At 39.8% G+C, this 17661-nt stretch overlaps 2 protein-coding genes across 7 annotated transcripts in view; one reads left to right on the forward strand and one right to left on the reverse strand.

Annotated features, from left to right (window-relative positions):
• BBOF1 (basal body orientation factor 1) overlaps nucleotides 1–858 on the reverse strand; it is a 31013-nt gene extending 30155 nt beyond the window's left edge. For both annotated transcript variants that reach the window (XM_033108971.1, XM_033108970.1), the window contains exon 1: nucleotides 603–858. In XM_033108971.1, the coding sequence (XP_032964862.1) occupies nucleotides 603–661 (59 nt within the window). In that variant the 5' untranslated portion in view covers nucleotides 662–858. The remainder of the gene's footprint in view (nucleotides 1–602) is intronic.
• Nucleotides 853–17661, forward strand: part of ENTPD5 (ectonucleoside triphosphate diphosphohydrolase 5 (inactive)) — a 33007-nt gene continuing 16198 nt past the window's right edge. Inside the window, exons 1-2 of one of the 5 annotated variants that reach the window (XM_033108977.1) lie at nucleotides 853–909; nucleotides 17140–17423. In XM_033108977.1, coding sequence (XP_032964868.1) covers nucleotides 17207–17423 — 217 coding nt within the window. In that variant the 5' untranslated portion in view covers nucleotides 853–909; nucleotides 17140–17206. The other 4 variants (XM_033108975.1, XM_033108973.1, XM_033108974.1 and 1 more) reach the window with 4 other exon arrangements.

Here is a 17661-nt window from a genome sequence, read left to right on the forward strand (position 1 = left end):
CTGGGCTATCCAATATAGTCACCACTACTCACATGTGCCTAGTGAGCACATGGAATGTGGCTAGTACAATTGAGGACCTGAATTTTTAATTTTAATTAATTTTAATTTAATTGCCACACATGGCAGGTGACTACCCTATTGGACACCGCTGGTCTAGAGCACCTCCAAAATCCCAAGAAATGTTACCCTGACCTTCACTTCCGTGTCAGGGCTCTTCCTCCTCGTTCTGTTCTTTGTTCCTCTACTAGTGCCTATTTAATTCAATCCTGTGTTACTTTTATTCTTTGGGAATTTATCTGCCTCCATAATTAATGCATTACACACAGGCAGGTGCTGTGTCTAAATTATTTCAGGGTCCCAAATCTGACACTCTATTGTCTTAGTCGAAGCAATAGGATTTGGCATGCATTTTGGGGAATTTTTGAACAATGGGAACTGTCCTCAGAATCAGAAAAAGTGAGACGTGGATCGAGGTGGGTCCAGGAAGGTCCAGGAGCGCCGGCGGGAAGGTGACAGCCAACCCCTGCGTCGGGCGGTCCTCAGACCCGAATGCCCGGAGAGTAGGCCCAGGAAGAGGGGACACGAGGGTGGCTTCTCCTTACTTCTCATTGTCTTTGTCTTTGCTCTTGCCTTTCCTTTTGTCCTTTCTCTTCGACGGCATCTTGGCTTCCCCAACGGCCCGCTTAGCCGTAGTGTCTCCGCCGCCGCCCAGGCCCAGCTTCGTCTCTAAGGAAACCTGCACGCCGAGCTAGTAACGTTCGGCCCGGGCTGTTGCCAGCGCACGGAAGGCGCATGCGCCGTTACGTGGCCCCAGACGCCGCCGCTTGGAGCCTCCGCGGGCGGGGCGCGGAGGGCGGGGCGGAGGTCGCTCGGAGGGCGGCGGGCGGCCGCGCCGGGGCGGCGCTTGCGGTGAGTGTGTGAGCCTTGGAGGCTCCAGGGCGTGTCCGGGTGTCGGACCGGGAGTCCGGAGCGGGCTAACCCTGGGCGGCGGTGCGACGTCCTGCGGGCCGGGCGTCTCCAGCGGTGCGAGGTCCGGACTTGCTGCCTTACGGATCCGCCCGCCCCGCGGGTTTTGCAGTGTTCCTCGTCGGCGAGTCTCGCGTTTCCTCACGCCTCAGCGAGCGTGGCCGGGGCCGCCTGGCTTTCGCTCCTGCTCCGACTCAGCCTCTCTCGAACCTACCCGGACTCGTTTGGTTTCCTTTTCCCTGTCCTGGCTTCTAACTTGCTCATTCTGTAAGGGATGGCGCACGTAGTGGACTTCCCGGGCCATACATTTTTTGGTGAGGCGATTGAGGACTTTTAGGAGGGCGGTGGTTGGGGTTAGACAGACCTGGGGTCCGGGAGCCGGACGAGGAGACTGTGATCTCCTGGTCACCTGGGGTGGGAGAGGCTACGGGGCTCCAGACGAGTCCTGGAGTCAGGCCCTGGGCCCGGTTCTGTCCTGTGTGGCCGACGCTGCCGGCGCAGAACGCGCCAGGGATTCCCATTTGCTAATACCTCTGCGTCCGCAGCCCCTTTTTACTGTAAGTTGCATAAAGTTGAAAGTTCTTGCCTTTTGGGGTGTGTGGTTTTTCTTTCCTGAGCACATCTGGGAAGAGGAGTACTCGAAAAAGTATTCTTTTTCAGAGGAGGAGCTCTGCGATTATGCATGCCTTCTTCATTCAGCGAGAGTTAGTGAGTCATTAAGGCAGGTGGGGAATTCTGGGTGCCCATGCAATAGGAAACTTGTAATTGAAGCCTAGCTGTGCGTCATCCTCCGTTTCAAATTGAATTTAAAATTTCTTTTAAGAACTTCATTGTTCATCCTCCCTCTCGATTTCCCTGGGGAGATCTTAATACCTACATCCCTTCCAGAGGTCTTTAACCTTCGGTGCTCTCCTCCAGCCCCTCTTTTTCACTTACCTAGTTTCTGAATTCTGTGTTAGAGGGAAAAATTCTGATTTATTAATGAGCACTGAAAATCTTCTTAGACATACCGTCTTCTGGCATGATCGTGGCTTAACCTATTTCCGGTGCATTTCCCCCTTTTTTGTATGTCACACTTCTGTGGGTCCATGGTGGAATCACCATACATTGAAGGGGTTTCCTCTGATAGGAAATCTATAAAGTTAGGATAAATTTTGTATGTCTAAGGTTCTGAAAATGCACCCTATTGATAACTTGCAGAAAAGAGAGGGTAGGGCATCTTCTGTCACAGGCTATATTTGGAATACATTCTAAAAATTGGTAACTGTATAATATGAAAGCCATTCCAAGACTTAGTTTATAAACATGACAATTTGACTGTAACAAGATTATTTCTTAATATGAACATCATACTTTATACTTGTACTTTATAGTATGTACTTTATAGTTATTTTATTATACAACATTTTTATTAACTGTAAGTTTGGTTTTGTAGTTAGAACTGTTGTGGTATGAATACGGCTAAGAGAAATGCCCAGATTCATAGTGTAGTAGAGGTGGTTCTAGAATCTAGTCTTCTGAACCTCCACATTCTCTGCCAAAGAACTGGATGTTATTCAGTCATCTGTTAGTAAGAAACATTTGCTGGTACAAATAGTAGAGTAGGAAGTTGCTATTTAGCAATTCATCTGATAGCATTTCTTTCCATAATTTCTGGCAGGTAGTTTTACTATGAAATTTCAGGATTATTTTACTGAATAAATTTGTTTCATTGTTTAGAATGCTAATGATTTTAAAACTTGGAATAAGCCACTTAGTGTTTTTGTTAACTTGGCTTTGTAATTTTTTTATTTATTTTTTTGCCAGTTTGAATAGTTCCTGGTCAGCATCGATACCGTTTGTGGGTGTCTTGGCTGAATCTTCATGCAAACAAGAGCATTATGGTCCTGGTAGATAGGGCGAATATCCGGATGTAAGGTGACATCTGCTAGCTTAAAGCTGTAAATGTGCTTCATATGCTCCTGGGGTTTTGTTTTGTTTCTGAATTGGATTCTCTGTCTTTGCCAAATGATGTTACTTTTTCTCTTATTTCATTGATTGTAATACCATCAAGTGTGGAGTTGTTAAAAAAAGCCAAATAAGAACTTAGGGCTATTTATCAAAATATGTAGCGTTTCTAATTTTTTCTTCTAGTAGTTCCAAAATTGGGTTTACTCTATAAAGTTTTCTGTGGCTTTATTCTGGTTTAGCTTGGAGACCAAGTTTCTACTCATAAATCATCCTTGAAATCACTTGATAGCAGGTGCTACTCTATAGCTGGAAGAAACTATAGATGAACAGCTTTTAATTTTGTTTTCACATAGCCTTTGGAATCCTGGATAAATATATTATCATCCAAACTGTATCTAAAGGGACTGATCACTATTTCTGAATATCATGGGGAATTAATTACTTTCATCTTACTTTTTTATTGCATATGGTAGAAATATGGAATTCTATTAATTTCATCTTGTGATATTATAACTAGTTTACATCCCTGCAGGGGTAAGAAATCCTGGAGATCAAGGATTTATTCTTATCAATTTTTAAATCAGATTTTTAAACATTCACTGTTTTATTTATGTACAAAATGTGTTGCTACAGATAATTGTTACCTGTTGGCAATTTATTGCAAAATATCCAATTTTTATTAGTTGTCCATCCTGACCAAACCATTACACAGAACAAAAGTTCTCTAAGAAAATTAATGTACCCAAATTTCAGCCCCACTTATCTGCACATTCATTTCATAGATCTATCAAATGTTCATTTAGGAACTGTTTAGTGAGTACCAACTGTATACCAGGCTTTTTTACAGCTTGACGGATATGGTGAGGGACAAGACGGGACCCCTCCTTTTAAGTGGCTTACAGTCAGGTGTGTGCAAGTGTTGACTTGGCCATTGGTCTCTGAGAATACACAACCTCATTGGCACCAGTAACCAGTTAACAGGAAAAGACACTAAACAGTGATGGGTAAAGGGGAGATGGCATGGCTCCTAAGTGCTACAGGAATTTGGAGGCATGGAAGGACTGTCATAGTCAAAGTTTACAGAAGGAGGTGGGCTAAAAGGAAGAGGGAAGGCATTCTGGGAAGGTAGAACAATGTGAGCAAAATTCAGTGTGTGCCTGAGAGGAGGAGTAATTTAACTAGAGCAGTGGTTCTCGAAGTGTGGTCAACAGACCAGTAGCACCAGCATTACCTGTTAGAAACGCAGATTCTCAGACCCCACTTGCAACCTGGATTGGAAATGCTGGCAGTGAGGCCCAGCAATCTGTGTTTTAACAAGCCCTCCAGGTGGCATGCTGAAGTTTGAGAACTGCTGCGCCAGAGCAGAGGGTTCTTCTATGGAAGTAGTGGACAAAAAACTTTGGCAGGGTGGTCTCAGAATTCACAGTGAAGGACTTGGAATATTAGGCAAGGTGTTCATCTTTTATTCTACAGAGCAGAGTCATCAACTTGTGATTTGAGGGCTGGATTTGGCCCATAAATGTATTTTATTTGGCCTGCACAGTGTTTTGAGGCTTTGTTTGTTACCTAAATGGAGTCAGTAGTTTTTAACAACTAAGTGGAGTTGGTTGTCACTATTTAAAAACCAGATTTTATGTAGAAATAGGTGCTTTCAACTCATGTTGTAAAACCAGAAGACCTGGCAATACTGGGCCTATGTTTCATCATGCCAGCAATTTGTGGAAACAGCAAGCAGCTGCCCCTTTAGATGGGACATGTGCTCTCCAGTTTACCTCAGTACCCACCACTTCCTGTTGTTTTACACACACCTTTACTCACTTACATTTCATGCTTGGCCCCAGTAGATATTTAGATATTTGAGTTTGTAACTTTCATTGTAGACCGTGGGAAATTAAAGTTTTGAGAAGGAGAGTGATGTGATTTATGTATTCATTAATTCATTCAAAAAATTTGATTAATTTGATATGCCAGGTTATACAGTGTTTAAACATGAATGAGTCCCTGCCTTGATGTGGGTTACAATCTAGTGGGAAAATGATGAAAACAGCATTTTAGGATGACGGTAGTATATAGATTTGAGGATAGAGATATTGGTGACTAGAAGACTAGTTAATAGGCTATGATATTTCAAGTCTGAAGCTATAAAGGCTAGAATCTAAATTCAGGGGGGCTAGTAGGAGAAAAAAGAGAAAGATATTGCAAAGGAAAAATCACCAGTCCTTGATAACAGATTGGAGTATAAAAGGCATGAAAGAGGAGAATTCAAAGATGATGAAGATTTTGAGGTAGGAATTAGGAAATTTGTGGTGCCACTAATGTTATAGAAACAGGAAATTGGAAAGGGTATCTATTTAACCCTCCCTGTGTGTATGGGGTAGGGATGCCAAGGAATGCGAACATTTGGAGATTCCAGTTTGAAGTGTCTCTCATTATGAGTTCAGTGTTTTTAAAAGGAAAACTTAATGAAATGTTGTCAAGATTGCATGCTTAGGGATAGATACTGTTCATTCTATCCTAGGATTCCAAGTGAATACATGAAGAAGTGCTTTTTTCTTTAAAATAAAAACTTTTTTAAAAATTTATTTTTCAATTACAGTTGACATACAATATTATATTAGTTTTCTGTGTACAACGTAATGATTTGACGTTTATATAACTTATAAAGTGATCACCCCAATAAGTCTAGTACTCATCTGACACCATACATAGTGATGACAATATTATTGACTATATTCCCTATGCTGTACTTTACATCCCCATGACTGTTTTTATAACTGGCAATTTGTACAGCTTAATCCTGTCCCCTTTTTCACCCATCCCCCCCATCCTACTATCTGGCAACTATCCAAATATTCTTTGTGTGTATGAGTTTGTTTCTGTTTTGTTTGTTTATTTTGTTTTTTAGATTGCACATAGAAGTGAAAACATATAGTATTTGTCTTTCTGTTATTTCACTTAGCATAATACCCTCTAGGTCCATCTGTGTTGTTTCAAATGGCAAAATTTCTTTCTTTTTGTATACATGTACCATTTCTTTATCCATTCATCTATCGATGGTCACTTAAGTTGCTTCCATATCTTTGCTATTGTAAATAGCGCTGCAGTGAACACAGGGGTGCATATGTCTTTTCGAATTAGTGTTTTGGGTTTCTTCAGATAAATACCCAGAAGTGGAATTGCTAGTCCTTCTTTGTCCCTTGTTATAAAATCTATTTTGTCTGATATAAGTATTGCTACTCTAGTTTTTTTTTTCATTTGCATTTGCATGAAATATCTTTTTCTATCCCTTTACTTTCAGTCTGTATGTGTGTCTTTCTATCTGAAGTGATTTTCTTGTAGGCAACATATGTGTAGGTCTTGTTTTGTTATCCATTCATCCACACTATGTCTTTTGATTGGAGCATTTAATTCATTAGCATTTAAAGTAATTATTGATAGGTATATAGTTATTGCCATTTTATTCATATTTTTTGCCTTTTTACTTTTTTCTTCTTAAAGATGTCTGTCTAATATTCCTTATAATACTGGTTTGGTGGAGATGAATTCCTTAGCTTTTTCTTGTCTGGGAAACTCTTTATCTCTTCTTTGATTCTAAATGATAACCTTGATGGTTAGAGTAATCTTGGTAATACTTCCTTGCTTTTCGTCACTGAATATTTCATGCCAGTCCCTTTTGGCCTGCAAAGTTTCTGTTGAGAAATCAGCTGGCAGTCTTATGGGAGCTCCCTTGTAGGTAACTGCTTTTCTCTTGCTGCTGTTAAGATTCTCTCTTTGTCTTTAATCTTTGGCATTTTAATTATGAGGTGCCTTGCTGTGGACCTCTTTGGGTTCATCTTCTGTTGTGAATAATAATACAGTGAACATTGGCATGGAAATAATTTGTTTGAGTCCCTGATTTCTGTTCTTGTGGATGTGTATCTAGGACTGGGATTGGTTTGGTCCCTTTTAACCAAATACTCATACATGTAATAGGAAGTGGCTATTCTTGATCAATAGGAACACATAACTGGTATTTGAGTTCTTCACAGCCAAAAAAAACCCCTCACACAGTGCATAAAATAGGTTTTATGCACTTTGTTTATGGATTAGCTCTTTAATCACTGCCCCCTCATATGTTTACATACATATATTTACACAAAAATATACACTAGCTTTTAGAGGGAATATGACTTGCCCCTGTTTGCTGTTGCTGATTTATAAACAAGTGATTTTATAAGAGTGACTGTAGTTGTAGTTTGAATGAGAACAAAGTATAGAATAGGAGAAAGAGCCCAAGAATACTAGACTATAAGTCAGGAGATGAGCTTAGTGATCTGGTTTCCAAAGCCTGAACAGATTAAAAACAAATGTGAAAAGTGATAACTATATCAAAAATAAGCATACTGACAAGAGAGAAAAGAGAGAATTTTGCTCTTGTGAGTATCCATGTCCATCTTCTATGGGTTGAAAAAGTGACATTAGTTGAGGGAAACAAAGGGAAATTCCAGAAGGGAAAGGAAAAATTGTTAAAGTAACCGATATAAAGTAATACCCCACTTATTCATAGGTCAGATTTCTGCAAATTCTGCTTTCTTATTCCAAGCTGAGAGTTCATAATCAATGGAAAAGCATCTACAAGCAACTAACAGAGCTGTCGCAAGGTTCACAACCCTTATTCTGTTGGAGAGGTCCTCATTGCATAAGTTGACATAAAAGTCTAGTAAATATGGCTCCAATTCACAACCCAAAGGTTTTTAAAATTTAGATGATGGCAGCTTATTGAAGGAGTCAGGCACATCACAGCCCTGATCAGTGAGAATGGATAGCACGGTGTCAAGACCAGCTCAGAAAGCGTAGTAATGGGACTGTTTAGTGGCAGAGTGGCAAACAGTCCTACAGACCAGTAGCCCTCGGACGCATCCCAAGTTTACAGAAAAATGTAACTGATGATCATAATCATGACCCTAAATCATAAGTAAAATGTCACGTTAGAAACATTTTTACCATTGTTAAAATAAAAGTGTTATTGTATTTACAGGAGGAGCATCTTAAAGACATCTGAGGAAATGTACTTATGTGGAAACATTCCTTGCTTTATCCATGAGGTATCATTGTAATATTTAGTCTTTCTCATATTTTTCATTTTCAATTTCACATGTTTGAAGCAGTAGCTATTTTTTGGTTGATAACAAGAGAAGGAAAACATGTTTTCACTTGTTCCCACAAACTCCAATATAAGCACTGATCCTTGTAATTACTCTTCTGCATTAGGTACCTCCCACAATGGATATGGGTTTGGAGGCGAAGATCATTTATTATCTTAGGTTTTTATTGTATTTGCTCATTGGGGCACTATTAATCCCTTTCTGATTGACAATATTTTCTTAATCTAAAAGACTTTCACTCTTAAGGAAAGGCTTTGTGGCTGGTGAAGAAGAGAGGCAGCATTAGCAACAGCTTCCATGCAGTGATTCTTGTAGCTAAGTCAAGCCTAAAACAATGCAAAATGAAGTCAAGCACTGCCTGATCTCATTTTAACATAACACCCAAATGGTTTCATTGTACAGAACGGACCTTTTTCACACTTGTCTAATGACATTTTGATTGAAATGTCATAAAGTACAGAAATAAGTGACCTGTTTATAGGAAAGAATTTTACACAGGTCTTATTACAGCTGCTTGGCAATGATCTAATGAAAGCTGATTTTTAAATAAACCTCTTATTTAGTTGATATTTGAAAAATGTTTGTTATAAAATTTTTCAGTGGTTTTTCAAATCTGTGCCCATTGTCAGTCTCTTTCTACCAAATACCGTGTTTCCCCGAAAATAAGACCTGGCTGAACCATCAGCTCTAATGTGTCTTTTGGAGCAAAAATTAATATAAGACCCGGTCTAATATAACATATAATATAATATAATTATAATATAATATAATACTGGGTGTTATATAATATAAGACAGGGTATAATATAATATAATATATACCAGGCCTTGTATTAATTTTTGCTCCAAAAGACGCATTAGAACTGATGGTCCAGCTAGGTCTTATTTTCCGGGAAACACAGTAGCTCTTCAGTACCTAAGTATTAACGCTACCATTGTATGATTAGAAACTTTTTTCTGTATGTAGCTTGAAGGAAGTTGCTATTGTGTTAATGTAAATATTTCTACTCTATATCTTCCTTAATTTAGTGTTTAGTATTCACTGTTAGGTTTATTATTAGGTTATTAACAGATGTCTATAATCTTAAATATAATGACTCATTTATTGCTACTCTTTCCTAAATATCTGACTTTTATTTGAAGTATTTAAATTCATTTTCACCCTTAGGAACAAAGAGGACATTGTATGAGTTGTAGTTTTTCTGATTTTAATTCTTTTAAGTAAAATAATGGGGCTGTAACAGAAAAATTAGAAAGCTTCAAGTGGTGGGACATATTTTCAGAGACGTTAAAAGTCCATATTGCTTTTAATTTTTCAGAGTTAATATCTTTGGAATAACATATACTTCCTAAAACAAGAAGTGGGTAAGCTGTGTTTATAGAAATATATATACACTGAAAAAAAAAAGCTGAACACAAAATATGCAAATACTGTATAGGATTTGCAGGAGCCAGCCTCCGAGATGGCCCCCAGTGATTCTCGCCTCCTAATATCCATGCCCTTGTGTAGTCCCCTCACTCACTTCAGGGCTGGTCTGTGTGACCAGTGGGATGTGGGGAAAGTGGTAGTGTATGAACAAGGCCAAGTCACAGAAAACTTGGCTGCTTCTGCCTTGTTCTCTCTTGGGTTGCCCACCCTGGAGGGAGCCAGCCACCATGTCGTGACAACATTCAGGCCCTGTGGGGAGTCACATGAGAAGCAGCTGAGGCTTCCTTCCAATATCCAGCCATCAGCTTGCCAACTATTGAGTGAGCTGTCTTGGAGGTGGGTCCTCAGCCTCCGTCAAGCCTTCCTATGGCTGCAGCCCCAGCCCACATCTTGACTACAGTAGCATAAGAGACCCTAAGCCAGAAACGTCCAATTAAGCCGCTCTCAAATCCCTGAACTGCAGAAACTGAGATGATGTTTATTGTTTTAAGCAACTAAGTTTTGGGGTTATTTGTTACGTGCAGCAATAGATAACTAATGTACAGCATCCTAAAATATTTATTGGTTTAATAAATAGAAAAGAATTTGGACAATGTAAACAGTGTTTAGTATCCTTTAGAAAGTTAATCACAATTTTAACTATTTGAAAGTGGTTAAAGAAATTTCATTTAGCTGTAGAACTAACAGAATCAGAAAAATAAAATTATAGTTTTTCCTAAAACAATATGACTAGAGTAGGTATTCATTAATTATATTCGCTCTTAAAAATCTATTTAACTATTTATGAAAATACTATTCCTCCCTATTTTATGTCACTTGCAGTTTATTCCTATTGTCAGTTTCTGTTCAGCAGCTTCTTGGACACTCTCCTAGCTGCATGGGCTACATCAGTAAACAAAGGATTCTTGCTCTCAAAAAGCTTATATTCTGTCAGAGAACACAGACAATAAGCAGTATAAATAAGCTCTCTAGAATGTCAGAATGTGGTAAGTGGTGTGGAAAGAAGAAAAAGCATCTCAGAGTAAAGGGGATTGGGAGAGCAGGTGGAGGCGGGGGCACATGAGGGAGGGAGGTTTTTGAAGGAGTTGCAGGACTTTATCAAGTGGATGTATGGAAAAGATTATTCCAGATAAAAGCCCTAAGATAGGAGCATGTGTGACATACAAGTACAGAGGTCAGTGTGGGGGGAGTGAGTAAGATGAAAACTATCAGTAGATGAGGGGTAACAGGGAGGAAGGCAGAGCAGGTGGATCCATGAAGGCTGTTGTTGGGACCTTGCTAGGAGGGAAGTGAGAAGCAATTGCTTGATTTTGCAGAGGAGAGAGAGACATGCTCTGACATTTTTAAAGGATGACTTTAACTGCTTGTTAAAAATAGATTCTAGAGGAGTGAGGGTAAAAGCAGAGGTCTGTTAGGACAACATTAGAGTGAATCACATGAGAGATGTTGGCGGCTCGGGCCAAGGTGGTAGCCATGGAAATGGCCAGAAACAGTTGGATTCTGGAAATGTAACGAAGGTAGAACCAGCAGGAAACAGACGAAACTACTGTAAGACTTGCACGTTCTGATGCCAATCTGATGCCAGCTTCATCTCTGACCATTTTTCTGCCCTACACTCTCTTCCCCACCCCCATATCTGTCTTTTGCTAGAGCCATACTGGACGACCCTTCCTGGGTGACCTAGTGGTTAAAACTGGGCTCTGGAATTAGACAATCTGAGTTTGATTTCTGTTGTTTTTCACTTACTACTGCAAGGTCTTAAATTAGTTTCTTAAGTGTCAGTTTTCTCATTTATTGACTGGGGATGTTAATAATAGAACCTACTTCATGGAGTGATATTGTGAGATTAAATGAGATAATCTATGTAAAATACTTAACATAGTGCTTGGCAAGTATTAAGGTCTCAATAAATATCAGCTGCTATTATTACCTCAGATTGTGTTCCTTTGGCCACAGTCTGTCTTCTATATTAAATGTTAACCCTCCTCTTCTATATCTTCCTCTGCTATGGTCCTCTACTTTTTTTATTTATTATTTTTGCTTCGTTTCTCAAATCCATATGACAAAAACTCATGAGGAAATTTAAAAATGAAATCAAATTATCCATCATTTTCCTACTGTCTGTTTTCATCTTTTTATAGTCCCTCTGGTTTTTGTCCACATGTCTAATATTTATGCAGTGACTTCAATTCATTTTTCATGTCCAGTTCAAGTGTCATCTCATGATGCCTTTCCTAATCCTCTGGGTAGATTTAGTCCTGTGCTTTGGGCTCCTTTAGCTTTTTTCTGATTAACTTAAAAAGGTGTGGTTGTTTGTATATACATGTCACCTCAGCCAAAGTCAGTATCTTGAATAAAAAGTTTTATTCACCTTTAATTCTCTGGCACCTATTACTTAGTAGTCATCTGTAAACATTTGTAGAATTAGACAATTGAGTGGATTATTGGGCTCTCCACCCCAATCCTTTTTACGTGTAACTGCCAGATTCATATTTGTGATACTCCCTTGCTCCAAATCTTCAGTGGCTTCATCATCTTCAGAGTAAAGTCTAAGCTCCTTAGCTGAGTATTTGGTGCTCTACTATCTGACTTCAATTTGCCTTTCCAACTTTATTTTATACTATAGTTAGTGATCTGTTCACTACTCCCCAGGGCGCCCCCCCCTCCCTTTTTCTGCATCAGTGTCTTGATTCACATTGTTTATTTTTCCTGTAAAGCTTTCCTCTTCTGTCCTAATTCCTCTGTCAGGACCCTCCTCAAATGCCACCTCTTTCACAAAGCCTTCTCTGATCATCCCATCTGAAAGTATCTCTCCCTGCTTTGAAGTTTGGGAGCATGGTAACTGCTACTTTTCACATTTTAACTTTACAGAGGTAATTGACATGTATTTTTTTTCCTGTTTACTCCAGCCTCTTAAAGGGTGGGTCTAAGATGATTCATCTTTGCATACTTTACTTGTTAAGTAGCATTGGTCAACCCATAAATTCTGGAATGGCTAAATGAATGGATTAATATGTGAGTAAATAGGCTTCCTGGAATAGTACTGCTATCCATGGGCTGGTTTGGAGGGTAATGGGGATTTGAGGATGTGATACATACTATTAGTAAGACACTGGGAAAGGGGGTACACCCCACCCCAGTGCTCCTGCAAATATCTTCAGCCCAATTATACCAAGTCCATTCAGGACGCATTTATTGATGTCTGACATGTTCCAGGCTCAGTACTTGGCACCCTCACCTTAGACACACCTCAGATAGATAGCAAGGTGTTCCAGGACTCTGGCCCTTGGTATTGGGAATGTAGGTCCCAAGTTACATCCCCAAATGAGGAATTATGCATTGTGCTGAAATCTCCCAGATTTAGGTCTACCTTGGTTTTGCTTTGCTTAGATAATTTAGGCTCTGGGTGGTTTGACTAATCCATTCCCATAGTTCAGTTTATAGTTTAACATTTTCATTCTAGTTACATTTTAAACTTGCTTTGTGTTTAATTTTTAACTTTGTTAAAGCCAGTTTTGATGTGGAACTCAAAAGAATTTGCAGTGGATGCTTTTACATTTCACTGTTTTCAGACTTTGCTGGAACTTTCTAGTCACCTATCCCGTTCTGTTATTTTCTACTGTTGGGAAATATTGTATCATTTTTACTCAAGTCAGTCAATATTGATTTTTGTTTAGGGAGGAAATAGAAAGACATAAATAACAGGTGTCACCGCGGAACTATACATATAAGAAAAACAAGTCCACTCATTTTGAATTATGTTTCAATCAATGCCTCAAGAACCATCCTGTATAACACCTGTCCTCTTTATTCTGTTACACCTTTATATTCCAGCCATATTGAACTCTTAATACTTGAAGGTCTCAGAATTCTCTCTGTGGCAGTTTACCAGGTTAATAATTTCTACCTCTGCTGCAGGACCCAGCTTCGGCCTCTCATCCCTGAAGCCTACCACTGCTTTCCACCTCCCTCCTTCCCCTTCTAAGATAAGCTACTTGCCCTTTATATCCATTTCTGTCACACCCTGTACCTATTTCTGTCAGAGAACTTAACCACAGTACATTATAGGTGTTGGTTTACTTGTCTGTTTCTTCTAGTAAGCTGAAGTCTCCCCAAGAAGTGGACCTATATCTGATTCCTCTTTTGTATCTAGAAATTAGCACAGTATCCATTATATGTTAGACACTCATTAAATGCTTATTAATTAGACAATTCAATACCCAGCTTTCTAAAGTCATTTCAAGGATAAAAGCTATCAAGGAGTATTATTAACTTCACTATTGGGCTAATGTTATAAAAACATGAATTAGTAGGGAATTAATAACATTATTATATAGTTACATATTTGTAATTATAAACATAACATTATTAAGTAATGTAAAACATTAATTAGTAGGTAATTAATCTCCTGTGTAAAAGCAACACAGAGTTCACTTCTTATGCAACTTCTGCCCTATACACAGAACTTGGCACTTCACTATCATAAAAGTAGGTGAACCAGACAATCGTGTACCCAGAAAAAAGGTGGATAAGGGAATGAAGGATAAAGAAGGGAATGAGTTAGCAAAATGCCTCATAGTTGCAGACTAGCACAAAGGTGAATGTGGTTCATGAAGCTAGCTTAATTCAGAAGAGCTGAAATAGGAGCAAAGAGCAAAAGGCAACCACCAGTGAAAGCCAGGATTCACAGGGAACGGGCAGACGAGCAGGTGAGCACTCAGCCGGGCCCGGGGCCTCTGGGATTGTGGTCTCGCAGGCTCTGGGTGACAGGAAGAAGGGAATCCAGAATGTGAAGCTCTGGGGAGGCTGAGAGAGGATTAGTGTTTACGACAGAGACAAAGATACACTGAAAAAGACCTTAGAAGATGGGCATAGTGACAAACACTGGCTGGCACCAAAATCTCAAAGAAAAGAAGTGAAGATAGGGCTTTGTTGGGGGTGAATGGGAGATAGAAAGCAAGAGGTACTGAGAAGACCAATTCTGAAAGTAGTAGATTAAAATATACTGATGTATACTCTCCCACTTAGAAAGTAAATCTGACTACATTATTTTGAGTAACATATAAAACTTTTTATATAATCGACACATTTGGAGAAACAGTCCTTCCTTGGAAGTTTGGAATCTTGATCCTCCAATGGGTAGGTAATTAATCTCCTTTTGGAAAGAAGTCAGCTATTGTATTCTTGTTAAATGGGTGAGATCCAGTCCCTGAGCTGTTGGATTACTGTTCATCCCTTCAGAGTATTTATTCAATACCTACTATGTGCTAGCACTGTTACAGCACCAGGAACACATCAGTGAACAGTACAGACAGAAATTCCTGCCTTGTGTAGCTCACCTGGAGGGTGGGGGGGAGGTCGGGGAGCCAGGAATATGAAAATGAAAAGTAGTCGATTCTATAGTGTATTAGAAAGTGAGAAGTGCTGTGGAGAAATATAACAGGGAAGGAAGGTAGGAGATGTGTATGTGACCAGGTGGGTTGCAATTTTAAATAGAGCGAACAAGGAAGTCTCATGGAGAACAGTGACATTTGAGCAAAGACTAACAGTGAAGGAGCAAGCTGTGCGGGCTGGTGTCACGTAAATAGGGCTCTATTGTATATACTCTGAATTGTAAGTCTTTAATACTATTCTTAAAGGAAAATGAGATTGGGAGTGGTGTTCGAAGGTGGGAGTAGAGAACAGAAGGAGCATTTTATGTCTTCATTCTTTGCTTTCTTTAAAATCTGTTTAGTTTTACACTTAACACATGGTATGACTCTGCAATTTTCACTCCATGAAAACAAATACCTAGTATGCATTTTTCCTCATTGGAATCTCTTGGAAGAAAAACAAGTGTTTGTTTAATGGAAATAGAGGCTGGAGAGGTTTATCAGAAACCGTGATAATAGAGAAAGTCTGAGTGAGCCCCGAAAAAGCTGCTGTGGCATCAGGAAGGCTGACACTTCCTGTGGGAGAAAAGGGACCCGGTGTTGAATGTGCTTCAAGCTCTGGACAAGGCAAGAATCTGTTAATACTCAGAGAATCTGAAAGGTGGCTTTTTTGAGTTATTTAGATTGATCTGCATGACTAACTGTTTGCTGTAAAATAAGAATAGCCAAAGGGAGTGATTTAAATGTGAGTATGAACCTGGCCAGGCAGCAGCCCTGTTTCAGTGGTTGATTTCCTGGGATGAAGTTTCCTTTGTGTGAGATTCTAAATATTTTCCTTTCCTAGCCAATAGCTCTCATTCTTCAAGATAGAAAGAAGTTGAGCCTTGAATACTGTTCAAACTAATAATTCTAACTCTGCCTTTGTAGCCCCACCGAGCAACTCTGTAGTTAAATAGTTTTAAATTCCAAATGCAATTAACTTTAATTTACTTTATTTTACTATGTAGTATGTCACCTGTGAGGAGGAACACATTTTGATAAAAAGAAACCCTCGGAGATCAACAGACTTGAGAATGATTGAGAATCCTCAGTGTACTCCAAATATACTGAGTGTTCTGATAGCAATAACGGGACTTATCTCTACCAGAGATAGTGAGATAAGCGGGGGACTTTGGAATTAAATCTTGTTTAGCCAGTAACTATGACTTACTCAAGGTGAAGTCCAGAGATGAAAGTTGGACAAAACTGTTTTAAGCAAAGGGACAATTAAGGAAGATTTAAATGTTACAGGATAGGTATGGCATTCTTCTTTAATACCGGGAGAAAGTATAACCTACCCAGGAGATGTTCTTCCATGTGACCTTACTGTAGGTTTTCAGCATCATTTGTATCCAACTGACCACAATAAACAAATTCAAAACAAATAATGCTAAGCACTGATGCTACGTTTTACGTCTTTGCTTAAGGACACATGAAGAAATAGAGGCAGTAAGTTGCCATGAAGGAGACACTTTGGAATCGGGGGAAACAGAAAGGTTGGCAGGAGTGAAGACTGGCTTCTGATCAGCGTCTTGTCCCTGACCTGCCTTATGACTTTCAGCAAGTCATTGAACCTCTCTCTTAATTTGCCCGTCTGCCCTAAGTTCTTATGGGGATCACATGGCCTGAAACCTGTGAGGGATGTTTTAAAAACCACAATGGTCTATTTAAGTGTTTTGAAGTTACACTGATTTCCTTAAAATGGGGTTGTACTCGTGCGTGCCATTGGCAGTACTGTTGGTCACAGGTGGCAGCCCGGTGGCCTGAGTCTTTGAGGGTTGTGAACACCGCAGTGCTACGGACTTTGTAACTTCTTTGGAACTTTATAACTTTATGTCAGAAATGGAAGCTTCTTATTCTATAAAAAGAAGAATGAGAGGGAAAGGGGGGCAGGGAGGCTTAGTAGATGAAGACCAAATTGTCAAAATGGAAGGAAGAAAATTAAACTCAACAATAGGAGCAGGGTGGCAGAGAGAGCCTTTGAGTATGTGAGATACACGCTACAATTAAAAGCAGAGCATGGGAAAATATATTTTAAATCCCAACTTCCTTCTGCAACCAGATAGCCTTCAGAGAAGGTGCTAAGAGTCTGTGTCACCCAGGTCTAGCTCATTGTGCTGGTTATTAGAGAAGGAGCACCTTGAGGCAAGGTGTAAGGTTTCTGTAATGGGTGTTTCTTCCTTGGCAGGTGTAAACAAAAAGGCCAGTTGGTCTAACCTTGTGTGTCTTTGTCCTGTAAGCCACTACAGGTGTTTGAGCAGCAGTGCTTGCAACAAAAGCCGAGACTCACCACATCTTGGGAAGAGAATGGCCACTTCCTGGGGGGCAGCCTTTCTCATGCTGGTGGCATCCTGTGTGTGCAGCACTGTCTTCCACAGAGATCAGCAGACTTGGTTTGAGGGGGTCTTCCTGTCATCCATGTGCCCCATCAACGCCAGTGCCAGCACATTGTATGGGATTATGTTTGATGCCGGGAGCACTGGAACGCGAATTCATGTTTACACCTTTGTGCAGAAAATACCAGGTAAGTGCAAGTGGTGCCCTCACCAGAGTCAATAAATCCACCCTCTAGCATCTCCTCTCAGAAACGTACTGAGAGTGTGTGGTGTGAATTACAAAATCTCAACGGCTACTGAATGTCTTCCTTCAGAGAACATTTCAAACTATACTGGAACACATATGGTTTAATTCAGTGTGAAATTAAGAGAGATCTGGGCTGCAGTTTGAAACCGATGTGTCCAAGAAGTATTTTGTCTTTCCTT

The sequence above is a fragment of the Rhinolophus ferrumequinum genome, chromosome 6 (assembly GCF_004115265.2).
Source record: "Rhinolophus ferrumequinum isolate MPI-CBG mRhiFer1 chromosome 6, mRhiFer1_v1.p, whole genome shotgun sequence".
In the NCBI taxonomy this organism is placed as follows: domain Eukaryota; kingdom Metazoa; phylum Chordata; class Mammalia; order Chiroptera; family Rhinolophidae; genus Rhinolophus; species Rhinolophus ferrumequinum.